This window comes from Dipodomys ordii, unplaced genomic scaffold (assembly GCF_000151885.1).
Source record: "Dipodomys ordii isolate 6190 unplaced genomic scaffold, Dord_2.0 Scaffold126, whole genome shotgun sequence".
Lineage (NCBI taxonomy): Eukaryota > Metazoa > Chordata > Mammalia > Rodentia > Heteromyidae > Dipodomys > Dipodomys ordii.
In genome coordinates, this window is record NW_012267342.1 from 1,911,388 (window position 1) to 1,936,063 (window position 24,676).

Sequence of the window (24,676 nt, forward strand, 5' to 3'; positions counted from 1 at the left end):
TGTCTGCAATCATACCTCAGCACATAGCTTTCCCCTGAGATAAGCCCCTCTCCTTTGCTCTTTCTCCCATGCTTTCTGTAGTTTGTCTGCAGGATACAGGTTTTGAACTGAAGAGCACAGTGGAGTTCTTACTGTGCCTTTCCGGTTCCAGCACAATCAAAGTTTTGTGTTTGGAATTGTCCTTGACATTCTTTCGTCCTACAATGGGGTGGACACAGTGTGCTGGAAACCATGACATCATTATCATTGACACAGACTTAAATAAATCACCTGCATCTTGGCCTCTTTCTGCTTATTCAAGGATTCTTCATCTTACTGAAGAAAGTGCTCTTTATTTTTACAAACCTTCATCCCAAGGGTGACTGGAAAATGCAAACTTTTACAAGTGTTGGGAAAATAAATATACGATGTGGTTTTAGACCCACTATGCTGAGTCACAGGTAGCATGGAAAATGTGTAAATTTAGGCATGAGGAAGAAAGGCAACCAGGATTGTCATTGATACAGAGAATTATGCATCATTTTGCCCTCTGAATATAAATTTATGTGGAACAGAAGTAAGTAGATATACATGTGATTTTTTCAAATATATACCTGAAAAGCTGCATGTTCCATTTTAATAAATTGAACTTGATATTCAAAATGACAGAAAGGTAGATGCTCAGAAAGCATATATGTTCTGGGTAAAAGTAACACCATCTCAGCTGATGTCTCTAAAAGATCTTAGTTGCCCAGTCTTCAGGAAAAGAGAGTTATTGCTAAGTAATGCTCTTACTTGCAGTGGATACAAAGCACCAACTATGTGTTTGTATACGCAGCATTTATTAATTTGGTCAGCAACCACCTACTGTAACTTCTCTTTACTTTTTCATAAGAAAATGCGAATGAGGAAGGAAGTACAGCAGAAATCTTGAACATTACCACTATTATGCAAAAAAAAAAAATCTGCTAACTGTTCCCCTCTGTGACTTGATGTGCTCTCAGATGGAAAACTTATGATTCTTGTGACTCTTAGCTACCAGAAATCACATGAGATGAGCAAGGAAGAAAGACACAGAAGCTATATTTATATCTGGTGCTGAACTTCTCAGAAATACCTTAATTTAATTCTTTGCAGACACCGATTAAAATGTCAAATGTGGGAGCCTTTCAAACGATCGATTATTACAATTGACAACACAATATTGCTTTATGTTGAACTTCTAAATGTTTTATGTAAAAGGTTCCTGTGAAAATATTGCCTAAGTAAAAGAAAAGTCCAGGGTCAGGAATGGATTTAGAGTGGTTTTATAGTCTAAGAAAAAATTACTTAAATTATTTTGTTTTATTGAGTACTGGCATTAAATTAGCATCTATGTGTATTTTGAGAGGGGGGGGAGAGGGAGGGAGAGAGAGAGTGCTCACATGCACTGGTCCTGGGGCCTGGGTGCTGTCCTTGAGCTTTTTTGTTCAAGGCTAGCACTCTATTACCTACTTCTGGCTTTTTAGTGGTTAATTGGAGGGAGATAAGAGTCTCATGTATCTTCCTGCCAGGACTAGCTTTGAACTATGATCCTCAAATCTCACTCTTATGAGTAGCTAGGATTACAGGCATGAGCCCCTAGTTCCCAGCTATATTATTTTAAGAGGACCATGATATTTTAGCTTTGATACTATAAGTAGACATACCACAGGATATTGACTACAAAATATATTTTAGGGCTGGAAATATAGCTTAGTGGTAGAGTGCTTGCCTAGCATGCATCAAGCCCTGGGTTCAATTCTTTGTTACAACATAAACAGAAGAAGCTGGAAGTAATGCCGTGGCCCAAGTAGTAGACCATTACTAGCTTTGAGCACAGAGAAGCTCAGGGACAGAGTCCAAGCGCTGAGTTCAAGCCCCAGGACTGGCAATAAAGAAATAAATAAATCTTTGAAATATCTATATGTATGTTTATTACTTTTGCTATAATGTTTTCTAGAAACCTCTATCAAGGTAATCTATTATAAGCAAAGAAAGACCAGTATAAATTTAAGAATTCATTGTCTTATTTATAAACTTTTTTCTTGATTTAAATAAAATGATTATTCCATCCTGGATCATACATGGGCCTCATTAGCATTGTCATTATAAAACTACAATTTCAAAAAGCTCATGTAATTTACTTATGTCAGGAATTTTTAAATGGCAGCTATCTTTTTTTCTGCCTTCCAATATACTCTGGAAGGCAGAGAAATTCAACAATTCTCCTATTTTTCAAACTTTCCCTTAATTAAAAACATTACAGTTTTTGAAATGGCTTTTAATTATTTATGAATCTTCAACTTTAATGTTACATTTTTTTCATCTTAATCAGAAATATAGCTATTGTTGTATCTAGAGATAATTCCTCAGAAAACTCATATGATTACCTGTGGAGGCACAAATGATAAAGAAGAGAAAAAATTTTTGAGGGATTGGGAAAAGAATAAAGAAGATTCGGTGAAATAAGTATTTTGATACTCTGAAAGGTTTGATTTATAAACTGGTCATTCCAAGTTTTGGTATGTAGAATTTGGGCTTAAAAAAATGTATACTTGCCTCAATTAGCACCACCATAGCTATCTCAAAGAGAAAGAAAGACAGAAAAATAAAAAAGGAAATTCTGACTTGCCACTAAGCACCCAGAGCAGCAGAGACATAGCTGCCAGTGTGTAGCTTCATAAGTACAAATACTTAGTTGCTTTTGACGCTTATTGAAAAAATAATATCTTACCCCTGTTTGTCAGTAGAACTGCCACCAGAAGAAAAGCCCTTCATTTGCTCCAAATAAGCACCTCTGTTTTTCACAGCTTGCAGTAATGCTTAAAGTAAATAAGTTCTTGTGCAGCTAGCACTATTGGATTCATTCAATTGCCTGAACAAAGCTATTGTTTAGCGGTTTACAACAAGCCTTTTCTGTGTTTCCTTTAAAAGAATCTGCCTTGTTCCTGTGCTTGGCATGCTTAGCATAGTAATCTTTTCTACAATTTTCAAATGCTAAAGATAATTTTCCCCCACAGAAGAAATGAAGGAAGACTATGACACTATGGGGCCAGAAGCCACGATCCAGAACACAGTTAACAATGGTACAGGTAAGTTATATTTACTACACTACAATCATGTGTATCTTGTATCATGTACACTTAGTGAGTCAAGAAAGAAACAGTGGCCTGTTCATGTATGTCTTCATGACTTAACAAGTTAAGTCAGCCTTCACAGGTTTCTGCTTTTGTTTCAAATCCAATTTTTTTTTTTTTTTTTTTTTACATTTTAGTGGGGTTTTTGCTTTGGTTTGGTTTGGTTTTCTTGTTGGTTTTTATTTTGATTTGTGACAGTCGGGAGGCCTGAACTCAGGGCCTGAGCACTGTCCCTGAGCTTTTTTCCTTTCATTGCTTGACTAGTATTTTAACAGTAGAGCTACAGCTCCACTTCTAGCTTTCTTATGGTTTATTGGACCTAAGAATCTCACAGAATTTTTTGTCCTGGCCGGCTTCAAACCCTGATTCTCAGATCTTAGCCTCCTCAGTAGCTAGTATTACAAATATGGGTCACTGCCCTCTGGCTCATTTTGGTGTTTTATTAAGCAAACAACATGTCTTTCATTCTCATCTCTCTTACTTGTCTGTGAAGCTCAAGAATATTAAATTGTATGAATGGGTCATATCACAGCAGGAATTAGGGTGAATTTATAATATTGTTACTTTAAATGACCATAAAAATAAGTTCAAAATTAGAATCTGATATGCCTTGATTAGTACCACTTAATATCAGCCATTGAGAATTTAAATGATATGCTGGAATGCAGGTGGTAGAGCATTTTTTTTCAAGTTGACAAAATTCCATGAACATTCCTCAAAAACAATCAACTGAGTTCTTTTAAATTATTTCTTTATTTTTCTTTCCTGCCTCTATTACCTCCTCTAAATAATATGTTCTAGGAAGAAGTTTTAGAGGAAAATCAATTCCTTATTCATTGTAAGAAAGCTAGAACGTAACAGTAGTAAGACAGTGGTTTTTGTTTTTTTGATTTGTTTTTCTTTTTGTCTTAACGCTACTCTTCCTACAGAATTGAGGTTAAAGACAATTGCAACACCTCATGTCTTTCCCCAAAAACTGAATAGCATCTTCTCTCACTTTCTACATTATCAGTACAAACTTACACTAACTCACCAAGTTTATCTCTCTTTTCCTGAATAAGATTACTTTCAGTGTTTCAAACAATCCTCCATATTACCATTCCAAATAATAAAATAACATAATTTTTAAAAACCATAACTTTTAAACAATTTATCAGTGAAAAAGTGTGTAGTTTTATGGCTTCAAAACTTTAAATAATTGAGATGACATTTGTATCACTCTGTGTTGGTCCATATAATAAACTGTTCATGTTGTGTTTCTATTTTATATGTCCTTGCTAGTAAACAACACTGACTTTCTTTAGTATAAAAAGAAATAATGAGAAACTATTGTGAAATTTTTATTCATTTTTATGACAATTTAAAGTACAAAAATAATGTTCGTTATATGGTTATAGAGAAAGCAAAGAATTAGGGACTGATAATTCGAATTTCTATAGTCAGCTTTAGCAATAACAAAATTATGACCTTCATAAATCAGGTAATTTTTTTTTTGCAACTTAGTTTCTACCCTAGAATTCACTTAGAATTCATGCTAAGAATTATTCTAGTTTTAATACTGTGTGTTTCCAGTTATTATTGCCATGAAGAAATAGAGACAAGACCAAATAACTTCATATAAAAATATGACAAAATGATATCATGTATTAAATACCTCTATAATATCCCAACTTTTGAGATCAGTAATGGCCTCATGTCTTTTTTTTAAAGTTAATATTAAATTTCAGCTTTAAGCACAAGTGAAAGATAATTTTAATTCCTCAATAAGCAAAGTTTCACAAGTGGGGGGGCAGGAGATGGGAGGGCAGGGATGGGAAGGGGAAACAAAGGAGGAGGCAACAATGCTTGATAAGAAATGTACTCATTACCTTAGTCGTGTAACGCATCTGTACAGTATTTTCTCAATTTAAAAAAACATTAATCTCAACCAAGGGATAATTTAGTACCCATTGTATATACCTAAATTCTAAAATAAGATTAGCCAAAATTGTTCCTATCTAGAAATTTAAAAATCTTTCCTGAATATCCTTTCACCAGACTTTAAGATTTCCTATTCCTGCCGGGTGCTGGTGGCTCACGCCTGTAATCCTAGCTACTCAGGAGGCTGAGATCTGAGGATCGCGGTTCAAAGCCAGCCCGGGCAGGGAAGACTGTGAGACTCCTATCTCTAATAAGCCACCAGAAAACTGGAAGTGGCGCTGTAGCTCAAGTGGTAGAGCGCTCGCCTTGAGCTGAAGAGCTGAGGGACAGCGCCCAGGCCCAGAGTTCAAGCCCCACGACCGACAAAAAAAAAAAAAGATTTCCTATTCCTATAATACTGTTCCTAATGGTTCATACATATTCAGTCAATGTGAGTATGTATCAGAGGAAGGTGGGTAAGGAAGACTAATTCATTTAGTATCTAATTTGGAAGATAAGCCTAATACATATGGAAAAATAATGATGTATGTTTTCCCTCATATATGGAAGCTAGAATTCATCTATAAATGTCTAAATATCTAAGTAAATACCTTGAGTAGTATTCAAGCATATACAAATGTATTGACTGAAATACAGTAGATTTAAGGAAAAATTCAATTAGTGTAACTAGTTAGAAAGGAAAAATCACAATTCAACAAAATAAACAGCAGGAAACTGGTTCTTGAAAAGGTTGGGTGGGGTCAAGGAGAAAGGAAAGAAGGAGGAGGAAGAGGAGGAGGAGGAGGAGCAGGAGGAGGAGGAGGAGGAAAAGAGAGAAGAGGGAGAGAGAAGAAGAAGCTGGGGGATAATGCAGCAAAAAGTTTAATATCTATCCTACAAAATTTAAGAAAAGTGAGGGAAGAAGTGGGTTGGAAGAGATGGGAAAAAATTGGAAGGGGTGACATTGATCAAGATACACTATATTCATAAACTGCTTTGTTGAATGGTACCTCCCTTGTAGAACTACTTAAAGATAATGAAAGTACCTTTGAAAATGATGAGTGAAAATATATGATAAGTATGCCACAAATGGTAGGAACAATAATTATTTGAATGACAGAAATAGAAGAGATTCTACGGAATGGATATGCAAGTCAAGTTTTATGAAAGAGGTAGAATTTGAACTAAGTACACATTAAGTAACCATGGATTGAGGAAGAGCTTGCTAGCAGAAGTATGAGTCAATAAGAAAGGGCAATTTTTAATTCAGAGACAGTGAATGAAATGATTTGGTTCTATCAGTGGGTACTATGGCCAATTTATGGAAATAAAGCTGGACATGAAAGCTCAGGTTAGCTGTTGGGGAATATAAAACACCAGAGAAAAGGCTGGGTCAAGTTATGATTCTATGAGTCTGTGGAGGGTGGGAAGGACTCTAGACACCAGGTGGAAGTCATTGTACTTAGGCATGAAATAATAGAAAATTTGTCCTTGGGTGATGACAGTGGAAAATTTAACAATAAGACTTCTTAACTACTAAACCTATGGATACTTGAGGTATAATGGCTTCAAGATTACATATCTGTATGTTTAGAATATAGCAATCCTTACTCTTTCTGGATATGTAGAATAAAAGTTTGAATTTTGAGGAAATCTTGAACCAGCCTTATGACTTAATTATTTTCATGTTAAACTTTTACATACACACACACAGAGACAGAGAGAGAGACAGAGACAGAGACAGAGGAGAGAGAGACAGAGAGAGAGAAATATGAGAATGTTCATTGGAAATAAGGAACTGAAACCCAAGAAGCCAGGGCTAGAGATAGAGATTTGGATCCTGCAAATATATTCAGGTAGTACTTCACATCATAGGACTATGAAATTTTTGATCGATAGTAAATTAATAGAAGTAAATAGAATGTTGAAGGTAGGGCTTCTAGTTCTTGTAAAGAAAAATCAAATTCATTGAATGAAAAAACTGAAGATTGCAAGGAGAAAGAACAAATTTAAACATCCATAGCAAAGAAAGAAATGTTTATAAAAATGAGAATGGTTAACTCAATTGAATTCTTCAAATAACCACACCTAAAAGAAAGCTGAGCAAATATGCTTTGGGCTTGATTCTGTTTATAGCTCTGGGTTTTTTTGTTGTTGTTTTGATTTTTTAGAAAATAAATATATTCTCATCCTGGTCATAAGTTACTTCTTGTTCCTGAAATCTTTACATGTGCATTTGAAATACTGCATCTTTCTACTTGCGCCACCTCCTTTTCTCTTCTTATGTCCACTCATCAATCTATTGGCTGACCTTCTTTGGTCTTTCAAACTGCAGTGATAGCTTCATCCAGGGAACCATTATGGGTTTTGGTCACTTTGATACCATTTTGATTCTGGGATGGTCAAGTGTTTTTGAGGAAATTAGGGAGAGTGAATAAAAGGCAAATACCACTTGAACTCCCATTTCATATGTTAGGGTAATATATTTTTGATACTTGGCCTAAAGTAACTAGCAAGATATTTTCATCTCTTATCTTTCCACTGTCCCAAACTATACAGCTTTATGTGTGCATGTCTGTCTCTATCAATGTCGCAGTCTACATCTTTCCCATAATCTTTTTTCAAGTTTCCTTAATGGCCTCTAAGATCTATAGGGAAAAGTACTGTTCTTCAATTCAGTGTAGAGTGTCATCCATTTTAATCAGACCTTGCCCTGGGTGTTATCTACAAAATCATATTTATACTTATCTTTCAGTCTCCTCTATTTTTTAAGACACGAATCTCTCATTCCTTTCTTTTACTTATTGAAATTCCATTCACTTTCTGTTTTTCAAGGTTAACTCACATCCCATTTCCTTCATGAGGTCAACTTTGAGCTCCTCAAACCACATCAATCTCTTCCTTCTCTGACATCCTACAGCCCTAAGGTGTGGCATAAATTTTAGTAGGTGGAATTGTCTTTCTTTTTGTTGTCTGTAGCCATTCACTTAATTTCATGAAAACAAGCCATTTCTTCACCTGAAAAACAGAGGTAGATTTTCATGGTATCTACTTCATAGGATTGCCGAGGTAATTAAATAAATAACATAAGGTACCAAAACTATTGACTTTAAGAAAAGCACTATTCCATTTGCCTCAAAGCACTCAGTTCAGCAATGAACACACATATGGGACTTTCTGACTGGTTGAATAAATTCATGAATGAACAAGCGAATGAAGAATGAATGAATAAATATTTGATGGAGAACAAATGCACTCTGATTTTTAAAAGAAAAATCCTATAGTAGGAGAGAGTATTACTATGGAGGAAATTGAGTTAGTATTTTAAAAAGACTAAAACCAGGACATATGTTTTTGAGATAAACTTGTTAAAGGCAAGCACAAAAAGCAATAAAGCCATCTAGAAAATCAATTTATTTTATTTTTATTTTTTATTTTTTGTGTTACTACTCAGGCTTGAACTCGGAGCCGAGGCACTATCCCTGAGCTGTTTTTACTCAAGACTACCACTTGAGCCAAGTGGAAGAACTTCCTGGTTTTTTAGTGGTTAATTGGAGTTAACAGTCTCACAACTTCCCTTCCTGGTTTGACTGCAAACCATGACCTCTTGATATATAACAACATAAGCATTGCAAACTTGATTTGTATGAAACCTTTTTCCACTTGCTGACTCTTATTATTTTGGTAGTACTAGGGTTTGATCTCAGGTGTTAACACTTGGTAGCCACTACTACACCATTTGGGTCACGTCTCAAGCCCCTTTTGATTTAGTTTATTTTTCACCTTATGGGGCTAAACCTCAGATTGAGATCCTCCTACCTTAGACTGTCATTGATCAGAGATTTCAGACCTCACCAAACCTGTTAGTTGTGGTGAAGTCTCCCCAGTTTTTGCTTAGGCTCCAACAAAATACTACTTAGCCTCCAACAAAATACTACATAGCTGGATAATAACTTTCTGTGCCTAGCCTTCCATGTCTAGCCTAAATGTTTTGCCTTTTTTAAAAAAATGCTTTTAGCTATAAAACAAAAAGAGCACCTTTTTACAAAAACACCTTGCATATAAGAAGGAATTGGGCACTGGTGGCCAATACCTATAATACTAGCTACTTAGAAGGCTGAGATCTGAGTATTGCAGTTCAAAGTCAGCCCAGGCAGAAAAGCCTATGAGACTCAGAAAAAGCTGGAAATGGCGCTGTGGCTCAAGTGATAGAGCACTAGTCTTGAGCAAAAGAAGCTCAGGGACAGTGCCCAGGCCCTGAGGTCCAGCCCCAGGAATGGAAAAATGAAGAGGAAGAAGGAGGAGGGGGCAAAGGGAGGAGGAGAAGGAGGAGAAGGAACATTGAAAAACCTTAGGATCATTTTAAAAGTGAGTTTGCCTGCATGATAGTAGTAACAAGACCTATCTTAGGTGCATAGCCTCTAGCATTAATGCAATTCCACGTACACATCAGGACTCAAATAGCCCTTGATGTTTTCCTCTTTGAAAGTATGAAAGTTATATTCACACAGACAAGATACTTCAGTTAGAAAAGGCTATTAAAAACCATATGCATCTTCACCCTTTCTGTTGGGTGAAAAAAATAAAATATACCTAACACCAAGAAATTGGGTAAGGCCAACTTAGATCTCAATTTAGATTTTTGTTTGTTTGTTTTAAATTTATAGGTATGTGATTTGTATTAGATAGTGGTGTGTGTGTGTGTGTATGTGTGTGTGTGTGTGTGTGTGTGTGTGTGTGTGTGTGTGTGTGTGTTTCCAGGGATGGTCCCCGAGCTTCAGTCATGCTAGTTCTATATCCTTGACTACACTCCATCCCAAACATTCTTTAGTTTATTCTTGAGACACAGTCACATAATAAAAACTAGGCTTGCTTTGAACAGTCTTCCTGTTCAACCTCCTGAGAAACAGGGATTATAGGCATGCACTGTCACTCTTGATTAAGGTCTTAATCTTACACAAAAATTCTTGTCTAGGAACTATGTATATGTACTCTAACTATAGTCATAAAATGTGTCTCAACAAACATAAAATATAAATTATTTTACAGATGAGACACCTTCATTTTGGAGCAGCCCATAATTGAATTTTGTCTCTCCCATTTACTGGTTACAGGATATGGAGTACCTAATTGATTAGCCTTCATTTTTATATCAGTAACTAGAATAAATGATTCTGTGTTCAGGCCTCATTTTAGAGATTGGATGCCATGCCACTTTAAAAAATATATAGAAAATATCTAAAAGATAGTTGTTCATGTTCTTATTTTGTTTTACTAGTCTATTTGCATATATAACTAAGCCTTAAGTATTTTTAGTTATGAAGAAATGAATGTGTTGTGAACAGTTTCCTATCTACATAAGCATTTGTAACAACAGACAAACTGGCAATCCTGAAAACCTTTGACAATTTGACTATCTAGAAAACTCCATAGAAAAGTTGGACAAATTCTTTTTACTATTTTGCTGCCACATTTGAAATTCAAAGGTGAAAGTTAAAGTTTCAAATGTGAAATTTAAGGTATTAGTTAGAAAGGTCACTAAAACTACCTCCATCTATCCAATGAGTCTTCTATCTCATTTCATCTTTAATTAGCATTCTTAATTATAGAGGAGGAAGATTTGATAGTATTCATAATATTTCTATAAAATGATGATAAAAGCAATAAAATATTCTCCCCCCCCCTCTTATTTGATAACTAACTACTACCAGGAAACATTTTTCTTAAAACATTGGTCCATTTTAACAACCACTGATGCTAATACTCATTCCTTCCAGTGTTTGTTATATATAGAATTTGAGCTGACGCTTGAGGGAAAAAACACCTTTAAGGAAACAGAAAACTTATTTCCTGCTTTTAGGGGACATAAAATTTTGTAATGCCAGTAGGAAAAGAATTCTTAAAGACATAACAACAAAATTGCAAATAAATAATTATAGCCTCATACTTTTTCAAATAAATGGTTACTTGTTGAGGCCCTACTAAGTGTAAGGCACTTTTGTGAGCAGCATGGAAAATGCAATGCCAAAGGAGATTCACTGTCACTAAACATTCCATTAAGTGAATAAGTAATGGCAGATGAATAAGCAACATGAGTAAGATGTTTGGCATAATATTGGGACATAAATGTCTGATTATTGCTAATCATTACTATTATAATTGAGTATAATAATACATAGACTAAGATGTTTGCTTTGAAACATCATTTACACTGTAGGGTCAAACAATAAGGGCTGGATATTTTAGGGGATATCTGACAGAGGGTTAGGGTCTTATATTAGGAGATGGAACGATATAAGATGCCTTAAGGTGATTGCAGATTTCAGGGAAAGTTTTCTTCAGGACAAAAAGCTTCATTCTGTGCCTGTGTGTGTGTGTGTGTGTGTGTGTGAGAGAGAGAGAGAGAGAGAGAGAGTGTAAAAGACAACTGAGTGAAAGATGATGTAGGTTATTGATTATTGGAAGAGTTGTGAGAGAATGGCTTCAAAGTGTATCCATGGTAGTAGGCAAGAATTCATCTTTTGTTTTTCAAATCAATATGATCAGAATGGAGAATGATGGTAGAGAGCATTTTGATGAATTTAAGGTGGTCCAGAGAATTGACACTACTTGCAGAAGGTAAATAAGATCATCACCTAACAGAAAATGAATAGGAATAGAGGCAGAATCTTAAGTGGAAATTAGAAGTGATTGCTGTGATCAATGTTTGGAGGTTCATCACAAAAGAGCATCAAATGTAGAAAACCGTCAGAAATTAGATTATACCATAATTTAAGTATATTCTGGTATATTTGATACATTTAAAGCAGAAATATTAGAATAGATCTTACTTCGGCAAGGAATGGAAATGAAAGTTTTCAAGTTCTATGGTACATGGAGGCAAGTATTCACAAAACAAATGAAATGGACTAGAGGATTTGTTGAGTCCTGAGAATCACACTGTTTCAGTGTTTACAATTATCACCTGTTTCAGAGAAATGAAGGATTGAATGATGTAGTGAGAATAAAAATGGAAATCAGAAACTGCAAGTTCCTTGTCTGGTTCTGAGGGATGGAGTTGTCCTAAGTTTAGCCAAGATAACAGGTAGACATCCATGTTGTTGGACTAGAAAAGGCTAAAGCACTGTGAAGACAGAAGACTACCTTTTGGTAATGAAGTTTCCCAGAATGAGAGCAATGGTAGCCTCAAACATTGGCATGGGATGGGTATCATTTTATTTGAGCTTGTATCCTTTAATCATTGTCCTAAAACCTGATTCAAACATGAATAACCTTAGACTTCAAGACATTATGCTTAGAACTAGGCATGGTGGCATGTACTTGTATTCCTACCACTCGAGATACTGAGTCAGGAAGATGACAAGTTTGAAATCATCCTGGACTACCCAGCAAGTTAGGAACTGTGCCTCAGCTGACAGTGGAGGCTCTTTGAAGACAGACATTAAACTTGCATTGCTCCAAATTCCTCTAAAAAGGCACAGTGGTTTATACAGTTGAATTAAAAAACAAAAAGTAAATTTGAAAGAAGAGACAACACTGTTTTGAACTGGCAATGTGAATTCAGGAGTATCTTCACCCTGTCTCTTTACTCTATGCACTAAGACAGATGCAAGCAGGAAGGTTTTCGCAGGAAAGATCTGTGAGGGATGGGATATTACCAAGGGATGACACAGTTTCATTTAATCTGAAGAAGTGGAACGCATGTAGGAGTATGTCATTAAGCATGTGGGGGAAAAACAAGTAGTATGTGAAATGGAAAAGCAAAATGAACCGTGAATAAAGTTCTTTTTTTGGTCTCTCACCCTATGTTAAACTGCAGACATTTTTTATTTAACATAACCATAACATATCTAATAAAAATAATAGCTAATAATATTTCCCCATTGAAAGGTGCACTGGAAAGTTATTCTTTAGTGAATACACTTAGAAACTTGATTACAAATAAACAATACTCATATTAGAGTATTAGTATTTTAAATAACTGTCTTGAGCAGAAAATCTGAAGAACTGTTACATATCGCCTCTTCCCTCTTACTCTCAGTAGGCTCAAGCCTGGATCATACAAGCCAAAGATTTTTCTTTTTTTTCTTTTTTCTTTTGCCAGTCTTGGGGTTTCAGGGTCTGGATGCTGTCCCTGAGCTTCATTGTGCTGAAGGCTAGTGCTCTACCACTTAAGCCAAAATGCCACTTACAGCTTTTTCTGAGTAGTTTATTGCAGATTTGAGTCTCAAGGACTTTTCTGACTGGGCTGGCTTCAAACTGTAAGCCTCAGATCTCAGCTTCCTGAGTAGCCAGCTCCCAAGCTAAAGACTTTTTTTTTCTTTTTTTTTAATTTAATTTAATTTTATTTGTGAACATACTGTACAGAGGGGTTACAATTACATGGGCAGGATAATGCGTACATTTCTTATCAAGCATTGCAGCCTCCTCCTTTGGTTTACCCGTCACATCCCTTCCCAGCCTCCCCCCTCCCCCCCAATCCCAATCCTTCTCCTTCCCCCCCTTCCCTGCCCCCCCCACCGACCTTGTAACCAAGCTAAAGACTTTTTAAAAATGAAGTAATGTGTAAAATTCAGAAGAGTAGAGGTACTACATATTAATTTAAATTAAACAAGAACAGAGGACTAAGGTGAGAAAAAGTAAATTTTTAATATTTTTTATTGTACAGATACTTAAGAGGGGTGACAGTTACATGAGCTAGGTAATGAGTCCATTTCCTATTGAGCATTGTTACCCCCTCCTTTGTTTTTCTCCTACCATCCCTTTCTTCCCCACCTCCCCAATTCCTTCCCCCTTCCCTCCCTGTCTCCCTCCCCCCCCCAAACTTGTAAAGTTAGTTTTCAACATCGTGTCTTGTATATCTCATTGCTACAATGGGTCATCCTGTATCCTTATTTCAGCATTTCATTATTTCCCTTCCCCTCCCCAAATTAGAAAAATGTATATACAAGATGCAGGACATCAGAATCAAATACAGTGACAACAGGGTTATACCATGGGGGAAGAACATACAAAAGAAACAAAAAAAAAATCTCATAGTACATTATAAGTACATTAAAAAGAACAGCAAGAAAGATAAAATCTCTTGTGTCCCTATCTTAGGGTTCATTTTGATTAGCATGAGCTTATATGGTCATATGAACATAGCTTTTGACCTTTTCTGCTTGTCTTAGACATATACTAGTTATTGCAGATAAGGGAAACCATGGGACCTATGTTTCTTTAGGTCTGGCTTATTTCACTTAATATAAGTTTTTCCAAGTCTTTCCATTTCCTAACAAATGAGGTGGTGTCATTCTTCGTGATGGAGGCATAGAATTTCATTATATAAATATATATCTCTATATATCTATGTAGAGATATATAGAGATACATACATACATACACACACACACACACACACACACACACACACACACACACACACATATATATATATATATATATATATATACCACATAAGAAAAAGTAAATTGAAAAGAGAAAAAAGCCAAGGGCCTGAGGCTTACACCTGTAATCCTAGGTACTCAGGTGGCTGAGAATCTGAGAATCGAGGTTCAAAGCCAACCCAGGCAGGGAAGGACATCAGATTGTTATCTTCAATTAATCACCAAAAAGCTAGAGGGATAGCTGTGGTTCAAATGGTAGAGCATCAGCCTTGAGTACAAAAGCTCCAAGCCCTGAGCTCAAGCCCCAGAACTAGCGCGCACGCACACACGCACACACACACACATACAAACACAAAGAAAGAGAGAGAAAATTAATATTATATATATACACACACATTAAAGTAGGCTTTTTAGTTAGCTGTACTAATTTTATGGTGCAATAATATGGTGTTTAGAATTACTTATAATGTCACTATGATTTTTTTTCATCATTTAGAACTTTTTTAAATGGTACCAACTCAGAGATAATTAAATAATGATGAGGTCCCTTTTCTCCCCATACCAAATTATTATCTCTTATATTGAATTATTATGGTATAGTAGAAAGAGCAATGGTCTGAGTCAAGATGTGTGAATTTTCTGTCTAACTCTTCCAGAAATTAGTTATGTAACTTTGTTTGAATCATTAACCTTGCTGTACCTTAGTATGTCAGCTGTTAAGTGAAGAAATTAGACTTCAAATTTTGGACTTCACCTCATCCTACCCTTTCTCCTAATGAAATACACTGGGAAACATGAAAGTGGATTAAACTGTTCTAGGTGGTATGGGAATGGGAGATCTTTGGGAGGCCTGTTACTAAACACAAGGCTAGCTTACCAGGTGTGTCACCTGCATAACAACGTTAGATCCTGGGACCTAATGAGCCTCATACTTGATTGCTGTGCTGTTGCTGTCTTAAAACTCCTAACAGTTGTTGAATAATGGATTCTGCTGTTTCATTTTGTTCTTGGAACTGATTATACCTCACAAAATAAATTAAACCAATAGTAGAGAAAAAAAATGTGGAAAAAAGTGAGATCAGCAATAAACTCCTGAAATATAGAAACACAAATTAGTTCAAATTTGCAAGATTCTTCCAGAAGTGTCACTCAAGCAACTAGATTCCTAATAAAATCAAAGTTGAGATTGAACATCTTGTTTGAACAAGAAACCCAGGGATGCAAGACACAAACTCCCGAGTCTGGTCCTATCAGTGATAAAGTTAGTAGACTAGCAAGCAAGTAGGCCTCTTTAAGCATAAGTTTTGTGCATCTATCATTAGCATACCAAGAGTAAGAAAGATTTTACATCCTTATTATCTTCTGGGTTTAATAACTCCCAATTCTTATTTCCCTGACATGGATTTTAAATTAAAAAATGTTAAATTAGCTAGCTTTGTAACATTGGTAGAGGCCACAAAAGTTTGATCATCAGTTATTTCTCAGCAAGAGTTGAGTGCATGTGTAGAGTTAATCAATTGTACAAGGTCAGATAATTCAATTAGTACCTAAGTATTTTAACAAGGAAGAAGTCATACTATTATAAAGCATGTCATTTTCTTTTGTTTATATGTTTTATAGATTGGAATAATTTCGTCCTCCAGCCAAATCATCAGTTTAATTTTTTTAAAATAAAGTTCGTACATGGAGATTTTTAAATAACAGAAAGGAAGAAGCAAAATGAAGAAGGAGTTCTTGGCAGGGTAGGGACAGCGATGGGTCAGGTACAGACCATAATCAGTGCACACCAAGAAGAGCTTGTTCACTTCCTGCCTAATGAATACTGCAGTTTTATTAGCTTTGTTTGCGATTAGTAGCAGCTATCTCCACTTCACAGCAAGAGTTCCTACAAGAAATAGCGAATATTCTAAGCTTCTTGAGTGCCTCCTTTCAGTCAACAAATATTTAATAAGCACTGTTTTCCTTATGAGGTTGCCTATGGTTTCTAGCCACCTCCCAAAATATTTTTTTTCTGAATCTTTGTATGTAGCTCCCTCATCAGAATGCTCTGTTGTTCTCAGTTTTTAATTGAAAAGGATACAGATTAAACATCCTGAGCTTACCTAGGGAATGAAAAACAAGTTGGCTATGGCAATTAATTAATCGAAAGAATGGATTTCTGGAACTTTCAGGATATTCCAGAAGGAACGTAATGACTCATCTTACAGATGAGGAAATTGAGATTCAAAACATAAAATAAGTAAGCCCAAATGAAGACTCTAAAGTCTAGGACCTACTTTGAGCATTCAATTATTGAGCAATCACTATACTCCAGGCAGTGAACTAAGCACTTGAGATCCAAGGCTAAATAAGACACATTATGCTTCCACCAGTTCATTGTATGTAAGGGAAAGACTACAGTATACTGTGATACAGAACCATTTGGCATTTGAGGGGGCATTCAGTAAGTAAAGAAGAGGGTATGAAGTCATGTTGAGATGGTTAGAGAAATTACCTGGGAGAAAAGTGACCTGGGAATAATTCCATGATGTTTCTCAAAACCATGTTACTAGAGAGATCTTATTTGGCCACTTGAAGCAGAAGTAATGGTTCTTAAACTGGGCATGAATCATAATTTCTTCAACTGCTTTTTAAGGTACAAACTGCTAACCCTAGAATGGGCTCCCAAAGTTTGCATTTCAGACAAATTCCCAGGGGATATTGATGTTCTTAATCTAGGAACCATACTTCAAAAATCATTGAATGTCCTAGAGAGAACTACAGACTCTTGTATGTCTCTCTACAAAAAGCATATGTAAAGAGCACACAAATTTCCAAACAAAATCTCCTGACTTTGTGAATCTCTCTAAAATATAACAAAATCATCTAAAATTGGTAATATAGCAATTCCAAGTACATATGTTGTCTAACTTAAGGAATTATTTTTAAAAATCGGACTCTGAATCTTTTTGCAGTGATACATAGCCATCAAAATTGTCTAAAGTTAGTACTCTGTAAACCTTGATGTTCACAATCCCCTAATATAAAATCCAACTTTAAAATTAGACTCTGTCCCTGACTGAGCTACTTCCTGCTGTTGTGGGAGATATTTGATCCTGCAGACTACTACAAATTCCCACCCCCTGTTCATTCTTCACCTCTCTCCATTAAAGTTCTTACACACAGGGAACTTTCATTGGCATCTGAATATGTGTTCCCTGGAGAAAGTCATATCAGAGCAGGGATTGGCAGACTAGCCAAGACTCTGTCCTCTGTTGCTCTTGACGACCCTTTCCTGGCTTCATATATTCCTCTGTACCAGTCGGAGGCTTTGAGACGCTTTCATGCAGATGTGCAATGAGAAAAAGATCCTCTTCCTCCCTCTTGGTTGTTTTTAGACATCTAGTGCCAATGTGTAATTTGGAAACCTTCTGAAAAAATGTACATAGGAAACACATATTCGTTGATGAACTTTAAATGAAATAACCATGAGAATTTATATACTTCAGCAAATGATGTGTGCTTCTTTAGAGTAAAATGTTTAATGCAAATGACAGAATATTTTTTTAAAAAGATATTTTCTGTCTTCTTATATAAGATATTAATAAAAAGACATTTTTCTAAAATATGTGGGATATAAGTACATAAATAATGGCTTCTTTAGGTTCCTTTACATTAATAAAGTGAAGTACATAAATGCCACATTATAACATAATTGCTACATCACACTAAGGATATAAAGCATTTTATATAAACATCTATTGTTTTTTACATATATATTATGTATTTTTACATCTGTATTTTTCAGGAATACTATCTTTTTGTATATGTCTCCAGATATGAAAATCAAGGAAGTAGGAAAAGACAAGTCAGTACCAAGCCCTCATCCTAAACACACTCGTTCTAACAAGCATTCAATGAACCAGTACTAACAAAGAGATGGGTGAATATTCCAACTCAGTTTTTTTATATAGCCTTGTTACAGCTCTTCTGGGCTCTCCATAATACTTTCTTGTCCAAAGGAATAATTTATTCATTTTCATGATCATCATAATGGTTCAACATAATATTCAAATAAATTTCCTCAAGTTTCAGTGAAAATTTAAAATATTCAGGATAAAAAAATGACATCAGAATAACAACATTCCTAGGTAAATATAGTAAACAAATAATACAAATGGTAAAGGGAAAACCAGAAAAGAAGAAAAAGACAGGCATCAGGACCACACTGCAATTTAACTACCTAGAAACACTAAATAAAACCCACTATTCAATTATGGAAACTGACTGGTTTAAGAACCAATCAATAATTCTCTTATATTTAGAGTTCTATTAACATTCCTTGTTTTCAGGCAATCTTGTTTAAAGTCAATCCATATTGATATTCATCATTATTTACCTAAAAATATCAATATATATGTAAGATAGCTATAAAGATATTTATGAATGCCTCATTCATAAGCAAGGATAGTGAGAGTAACTGACATACTTCCAAAATTTGATACTCTATTTATGTGAAAGCACATAGAAATTTGTCTAATAATATAAAATAGATATGGCCATAAGGAAACATTTTTAATTAATGAAGCCTTTTTTTGTGGATAGAGGAAAGTTTACCTAATCTCAGGGAAGGTTGAGATATTTGCATGATAGTAGGGTAAATTTTAGGACTAAATGCAAAATCTCTGGAGAAGGTATGGGAAGAAATGACTTGAGATTTCCTGCAAATTTTTGTTATGGTTTGATGATAAATACCACACAAATATTCTTTGTCAGTGTATTTTGGCAGTTTTTCTAAGAAGGCTAGGGAATGAAGAGGATTACAGAAAGAATGAAAATGAGGTTGATTTTATACTACAAAAATACAATAGGGAATTCTGAACTTTCTAGCAAATTTCCTATCTCATTCTTGTGTCCACTACCTAATATTACAAATTTTTTGTAAAAACAAAAACTCAAACTTTCAACTATAATCAGACCTTTATTCTTCCCAACAATTTTGAAAGGAAGCAAAATTTAAACCCATTATTTGTTCCAGTGCTAAACAGAAATTTTGGTTTTTAGAGACAAAAGTACAACTTAGCGTTAAGTAGTAAAGGAACTTTCTTGGTTTTCAGACCAAGTAAACACTATAGCCATTGGAAGATGAAACTTGGCCTGAAGAACAGATAGAAATGCACTGGCAGGATATGGCATCTATGTGATTTTATTTTCTTGCTACATTCTCTCCCTTTTCTAAATGAAAAAAAAAAATCTTCCATCTATATCTTGTAGCTACAATTATTGAATGGGAAAAGTAATGGCTTGGTACTCATCTTAGAAGATCCATTGCCCATCCATGACCTAAATCAATGGTTTGACTAGAAAATAGAGGTCTAAGATGGCTTACCTCAAATGCAGATAATCAACTGTGGCTAAGGTCAGGATCACCCTAAAACATAGGCGTTTCCTGGGTCCCTAAAGGCTTGGCAATAGCTATTTCTAGGCAAAGGAAATATACTACTGGGCAGAAAAACTCTGTTATTAGTGCCCATAGTAAAAAGAACCCTGGGGAAAAACTATACTGTATTTATGGTGATTTAGGGTCATTATGACCTAGTTCATGTCAAGTTACACTTTAACTCACTTTAAGTGACTCTAGATAGGTATTATATAATATATATTTCCAGTAGTATATCTATACCGAATGAAAAAAATTGATGGAACCAATTTTGATAGCATCTTCTTCATGAGGCTCTTTTTTTTTTTTTTTTTTTTTTTTGTCGGTCATGGGCTTGAACTCTAGGCATAGGCTCTGTCCCTGAGCTCTTTTGCTCAAGACTAGCGCTCTACCACTTGAGCCACAGTGCCACTTCCAGCCTTTTCTGTTTATGTGGTGCTGAGGAATCAATCCCAGGGCTTCATGTATGCAAGGCAAGCACTGTACCACTGAGCCACCTTCCGAGCTCCATGAATCTCTTTTTGAATACTCTTCTTATCCCTAGTGTTTGCATGCATTTATGATCACTAACACATGGCATCCCATTTCCCTACAGTTATCTAAATTGTAAGCTAAGTAAGGGCCTGAATCCCTAGCTCTATTATAGGTATCTTATATTATGCCTCCTTTACTAAAGGTCCTTTATACCAAAACTAGTGTTAAAGATACAATTTGTTCCACATTTATTCCATAAATAATTCTTGAGAGACTACTGGTTTCTAGACAATATGCTCAATGTTCAGCATACATAAATGATTGAAGATTATTCTTAAATAGAACATATGATTTGATGTCCTCTGTACCCATCTCATTTGACATAAAAATATAGCAAAGTGCAATTTGATCTGGCATTTGAATTGCCTAGCCAAACACCAAAACTATATCTAGATGTAGTTTAGTTTGCCTATCCAGAAAAATCAGAATTTTATTCTCTTTTAAGCCCAGACTATTAATGCAAATCCAATTGAATTTGCATTTGATTACATTTCAGATGGAAACATTCATATGCAAATGAAAATTCATGCAAAGATAGCCAGATAATTCAAATAATTGCTGAAATATCAAGATAAAATTAGGATACATCCATCTATGTTTACTGGGTTACAGTAAGGTCATTAAGTGAGATAATGTTCTTGAAAAGCTTAAGTAAATCATGTCTTAAACATTCAGTGACCTTCTAGTAGGTGTGAGCTCAGAAAGGAGCTATGACAGTCAACTATGTTGAAAATACTGTGACTTTGAACTGTCATAGGACTGAAAAAGATGTTGGTTCCTGATGAAATCAGCTAAGTTGGTCAAAACATTTATCTTTGATCTACCTTTTCATTAAAAACAAAAGTGGCTTTCATAGATGTGAAATTATGTTGATGATCTAAAACAATGCACAAATAGTTAATTTAAGTTGGCAGTTTCCACGTGTTCCCTAGGGACTCAGTAATGCAAATTCAATGACATTATCACAGTTACCAGCAATCAAGCATCCTTTTGAAAGCACCCATGGCATTGTGAATTTAGCAGCAGAAACTCAATCTTAACTAATTCCCCTATTCATCTATTAAATTCATCTAAGAAATGATTTAAGCAAAATTTCAAGGTATGACCTTTTAATCCATTACACACATTTCAAACCTATATTCCAAGGAAATGCATGTCTTGAAACTGCTGTTCTCGTCAAAGTTAGTCTTTAAAATAATTCAAGATGGTTATCATCTAGATCCAAGTGTTATTTAACCTCATTTTCTTTCTTCTTTTCTTTTTTGTTTTCATATAATTATCCATAATTTCAACTCCTTTTAGAATTCTGGTATCCCCAGCTTTGGTGGATGTCACTAACAGTCCATTAAATTAAAAAGTTCTAAACTTGAAGGAGATATGTTAGCATCTCTCCCTTTACACATGTAGTTATTCCTGAAGACTTAGGAATTGACTTCTTAAATATCTTTCAAATCCAGCTACTTCTCTTCATCTCCATCGCTAATTCCCAATCTTTCACTGTTCAAGGCAGGAGCCTACTAACCCTCACTTTTTTTTCTCTTTCTCTGATCCCTATTAAACTATACCCAAACTGTCATTACAAATGGCCATCATGTCATTGCATCCAGGCAACCATCTTCCTCACTTCAGTGGTTTTACATTTATATTAGAATTAAAAATTCAAGTTTTTAACAGCAGGGCTGCTACCTGGTCTGGTTCCTGTTCCCTTGCATTCTGGCATCCTGAAGGCCTCCTTTCCCTCAGCACTCTAGCACTGTCCTTTGAAGTCCTAAAATGTCCATTCTCCATCCATTTCTCACAACCTTGCAAGTGCTGTTTCTCTCCCAAGCTCTAGAGTGGGTTACCCTTCATACTTTCTCCAGTAAAGCTTTTCTCATCTTCTCAACCCATCAACTCTCTTTGCTACTTCTTCTCCCGTGACCATACAACTTTCTGTATAGTGCCTATTTAAATATCTAATGACATATTGATTTTTGAGATAGTATCAATTGATATCATCTATCTTATGATTTCCTGAAAGATGAGCTAAACATGATGCCTGTCACATACATACTAGATATTCAATAAATACATGTTGACTTAGTGCAAGGTTTCATTCCTAGTCTTCTCATCTAAAACACAGCAGCTTGCAATCATATAGGCAAAGAACAAAAAAAGAAAAGAAAACAGACTCATTTGCTCAAACATCACCCTGTTATAATTTTCCAAAAAGAATTAATATGGAAAATATTGTAGCACTATGGAATAGAGAATAAGATGAAAAATCCAGTGGAACCAAAGGTAACTTTATAAATCATGATAGGATTTTACCAGTATGGCATAGCAAAGCACTTTTTTTTAATCTTGTTATAATAGAGAATAATCTTAACAGTTACTCTCTCAGTTCTGTCTCATTCAAAAAAATGTTTATTTGGAATAGTTAAGCCACAGTTAACATCAGAAACACATCTAGAATTTTCAAGTATGCAATGTCTGATGACACAAGTTGCTAAAACTGGTTTACAACTATTGTGCATTTTATGGGAATAAATTTGTAATTTAAACGTTAAAGTCATACCAAAATCACACAGCAACACTGACAGTTTCTTAACACCCTCTGTCACTTTTAGTTTTATTTCTATCAGCTGTGAGCTCTATTTTGTTTTCAGCAACCTTAAAATGCAGAACTAAAGACTGAAATTATAAGAAAAAATAAAATAAACTTTCATATTCCTAATTTTTTATTTAAATTTGAATTTTATCATCAAGGTGATGTGCATAGAGGTTACAGTTACCCAAGTAAGGTAGTAAATATATTTCTTGTCAAACTTTTTACCCCCTCCCTCATTTTTCTCACACTTCCCCTGCAACTCCCCAAACCAAATCATATTATTATCTCTATGAATACTTGTCCTTTTACCTTCCAAATCTGTCACAGACTGTATAGACCTAACCATTTAGACAGATGTGGGTTAAAAGCTTACATTTAGCAACCAGATGGATCTAAGGTTAAGGATAGTAAGTGGACAGTAAAAATTTAAATATACTTTTCTTAAAAGAAAAAAGAAGCTTATATAAACTATTAAAGTAACTTCTCTTATGTGTGTGGGATTTAGAATATAGCTATACTTTTTTAAAAATATAATTTTTTAACCAAAAGCATTTTAAATTTTCTTTCATCTGTGATTCTAAGGGGAAAAAAAGTGCCAATTTGACTTCAAGCCAAGTTTCTTCTTTCTGCTTATATTGTGAGATTGGAATCTTCTCTGCTTTTGACAAACTAACCAAGTTATTTGTAGTCTTAAGAGTAAGCCAGCCTTTGTTAACCAAACAGTCATGTGTAGAGGCTGGGGATCCAAAGAAGGCCCTGGAAAGACCTTTCTTTTTCTTTTGTGATTTCAGTGAAGAATGCAAATTGCGCATCAGACTTTGAGGAATATTTTGCCAAAAGAAAACTGGAGGAACGCGATGGCCATGCAGTCAGCATCGAAGAGTACCTTCAGCGCAGTGACACAGCCATTATTTACCCAGAAGCCCCTGAGGAACTGTCTCGTCTTGGCACGCCAGAGGCCAATGGGCAAGAAGAAAATGGTGAGGCTGTAATTCATTTTTAGCCACTACATTGACCTCTGCAGCTGTTACAATTACAAATGCACTACATGCCTGGGTGTTTACCTTAAAATTTGAAGAACAGCTGCAGAGGCATGGAATTTCATGAGCAAAGATTAGAACTGTAATTTTAGGGTATTGTGAAAAAAAATTTTGTCAGCAAATTTGTGTCATTTGTACATCCAATAAAGAACGAGAACAATTAGGTCCCATTTCTAAGAGATAAAAATATCAAAATGTATTCTGATCTTTCTGAAATATTTTACTTTTGAGGAAAAAAACCAAAGTTTCGGGACACTGGCCCTCACCTTCTGTTTTTCTCTATTGACACCTGAAAAGCTTCTCTCTGTGAGTTCCCCCAGGAACATAGATGAACTCGAAGATTCAGAGGAAGTGTCAGTCATCTAAAGAGAATTTTCTCATTTATCAGCTGTTTAAATCCTTCCCTGGCCCCCACCCCCAAACCCACACACACCCTCCAAAATAAGAAAGCTCAAATAATTAATTAAATTTCCAGCGCTGTGTGAGCTGATTCCTACAAGTCTGTCCTGGGTGTGCAAAGGGACTGGTGTGCGAGATAGGCGGGTGCAATGATGGCACTCTGGTGGAGCAGATTTCAATGATTCCTGTCATACCATCCCGGGCAGTCAGCCCATTAGCTGCCATTGATTTACTGACCTTTTGGCCCGCTTCTCTCTTTCTCGTCTCTG

General features: G+C 35.4%; 1 protein-coding gene across 1 annotated transcript in view; it reads left to right on the plus strand.

The window, feature by feature from the left end:
- Positions 1-24,676, plus strand: part of Zeb2 (zinc finger E-box binding homeobox 2) — a 132,258-nt gene that overhangs the window by 92,528 nt on the left and 15,054 nt on the right. The window contains exons 4-5 of the mRNA XM_013030065.1: positions 3,021-3,092; positions 23,760-23,948. Of these exons, the coding sequence (XP_012885519.1) occupies positions 3,021-3,092; positions 23,760-23,948 (261 nt within the window). The remainder of the gene's footprint in view (positions 1-3,020; positions 3,093-23,759; positions 23,949-24,676) is intronic.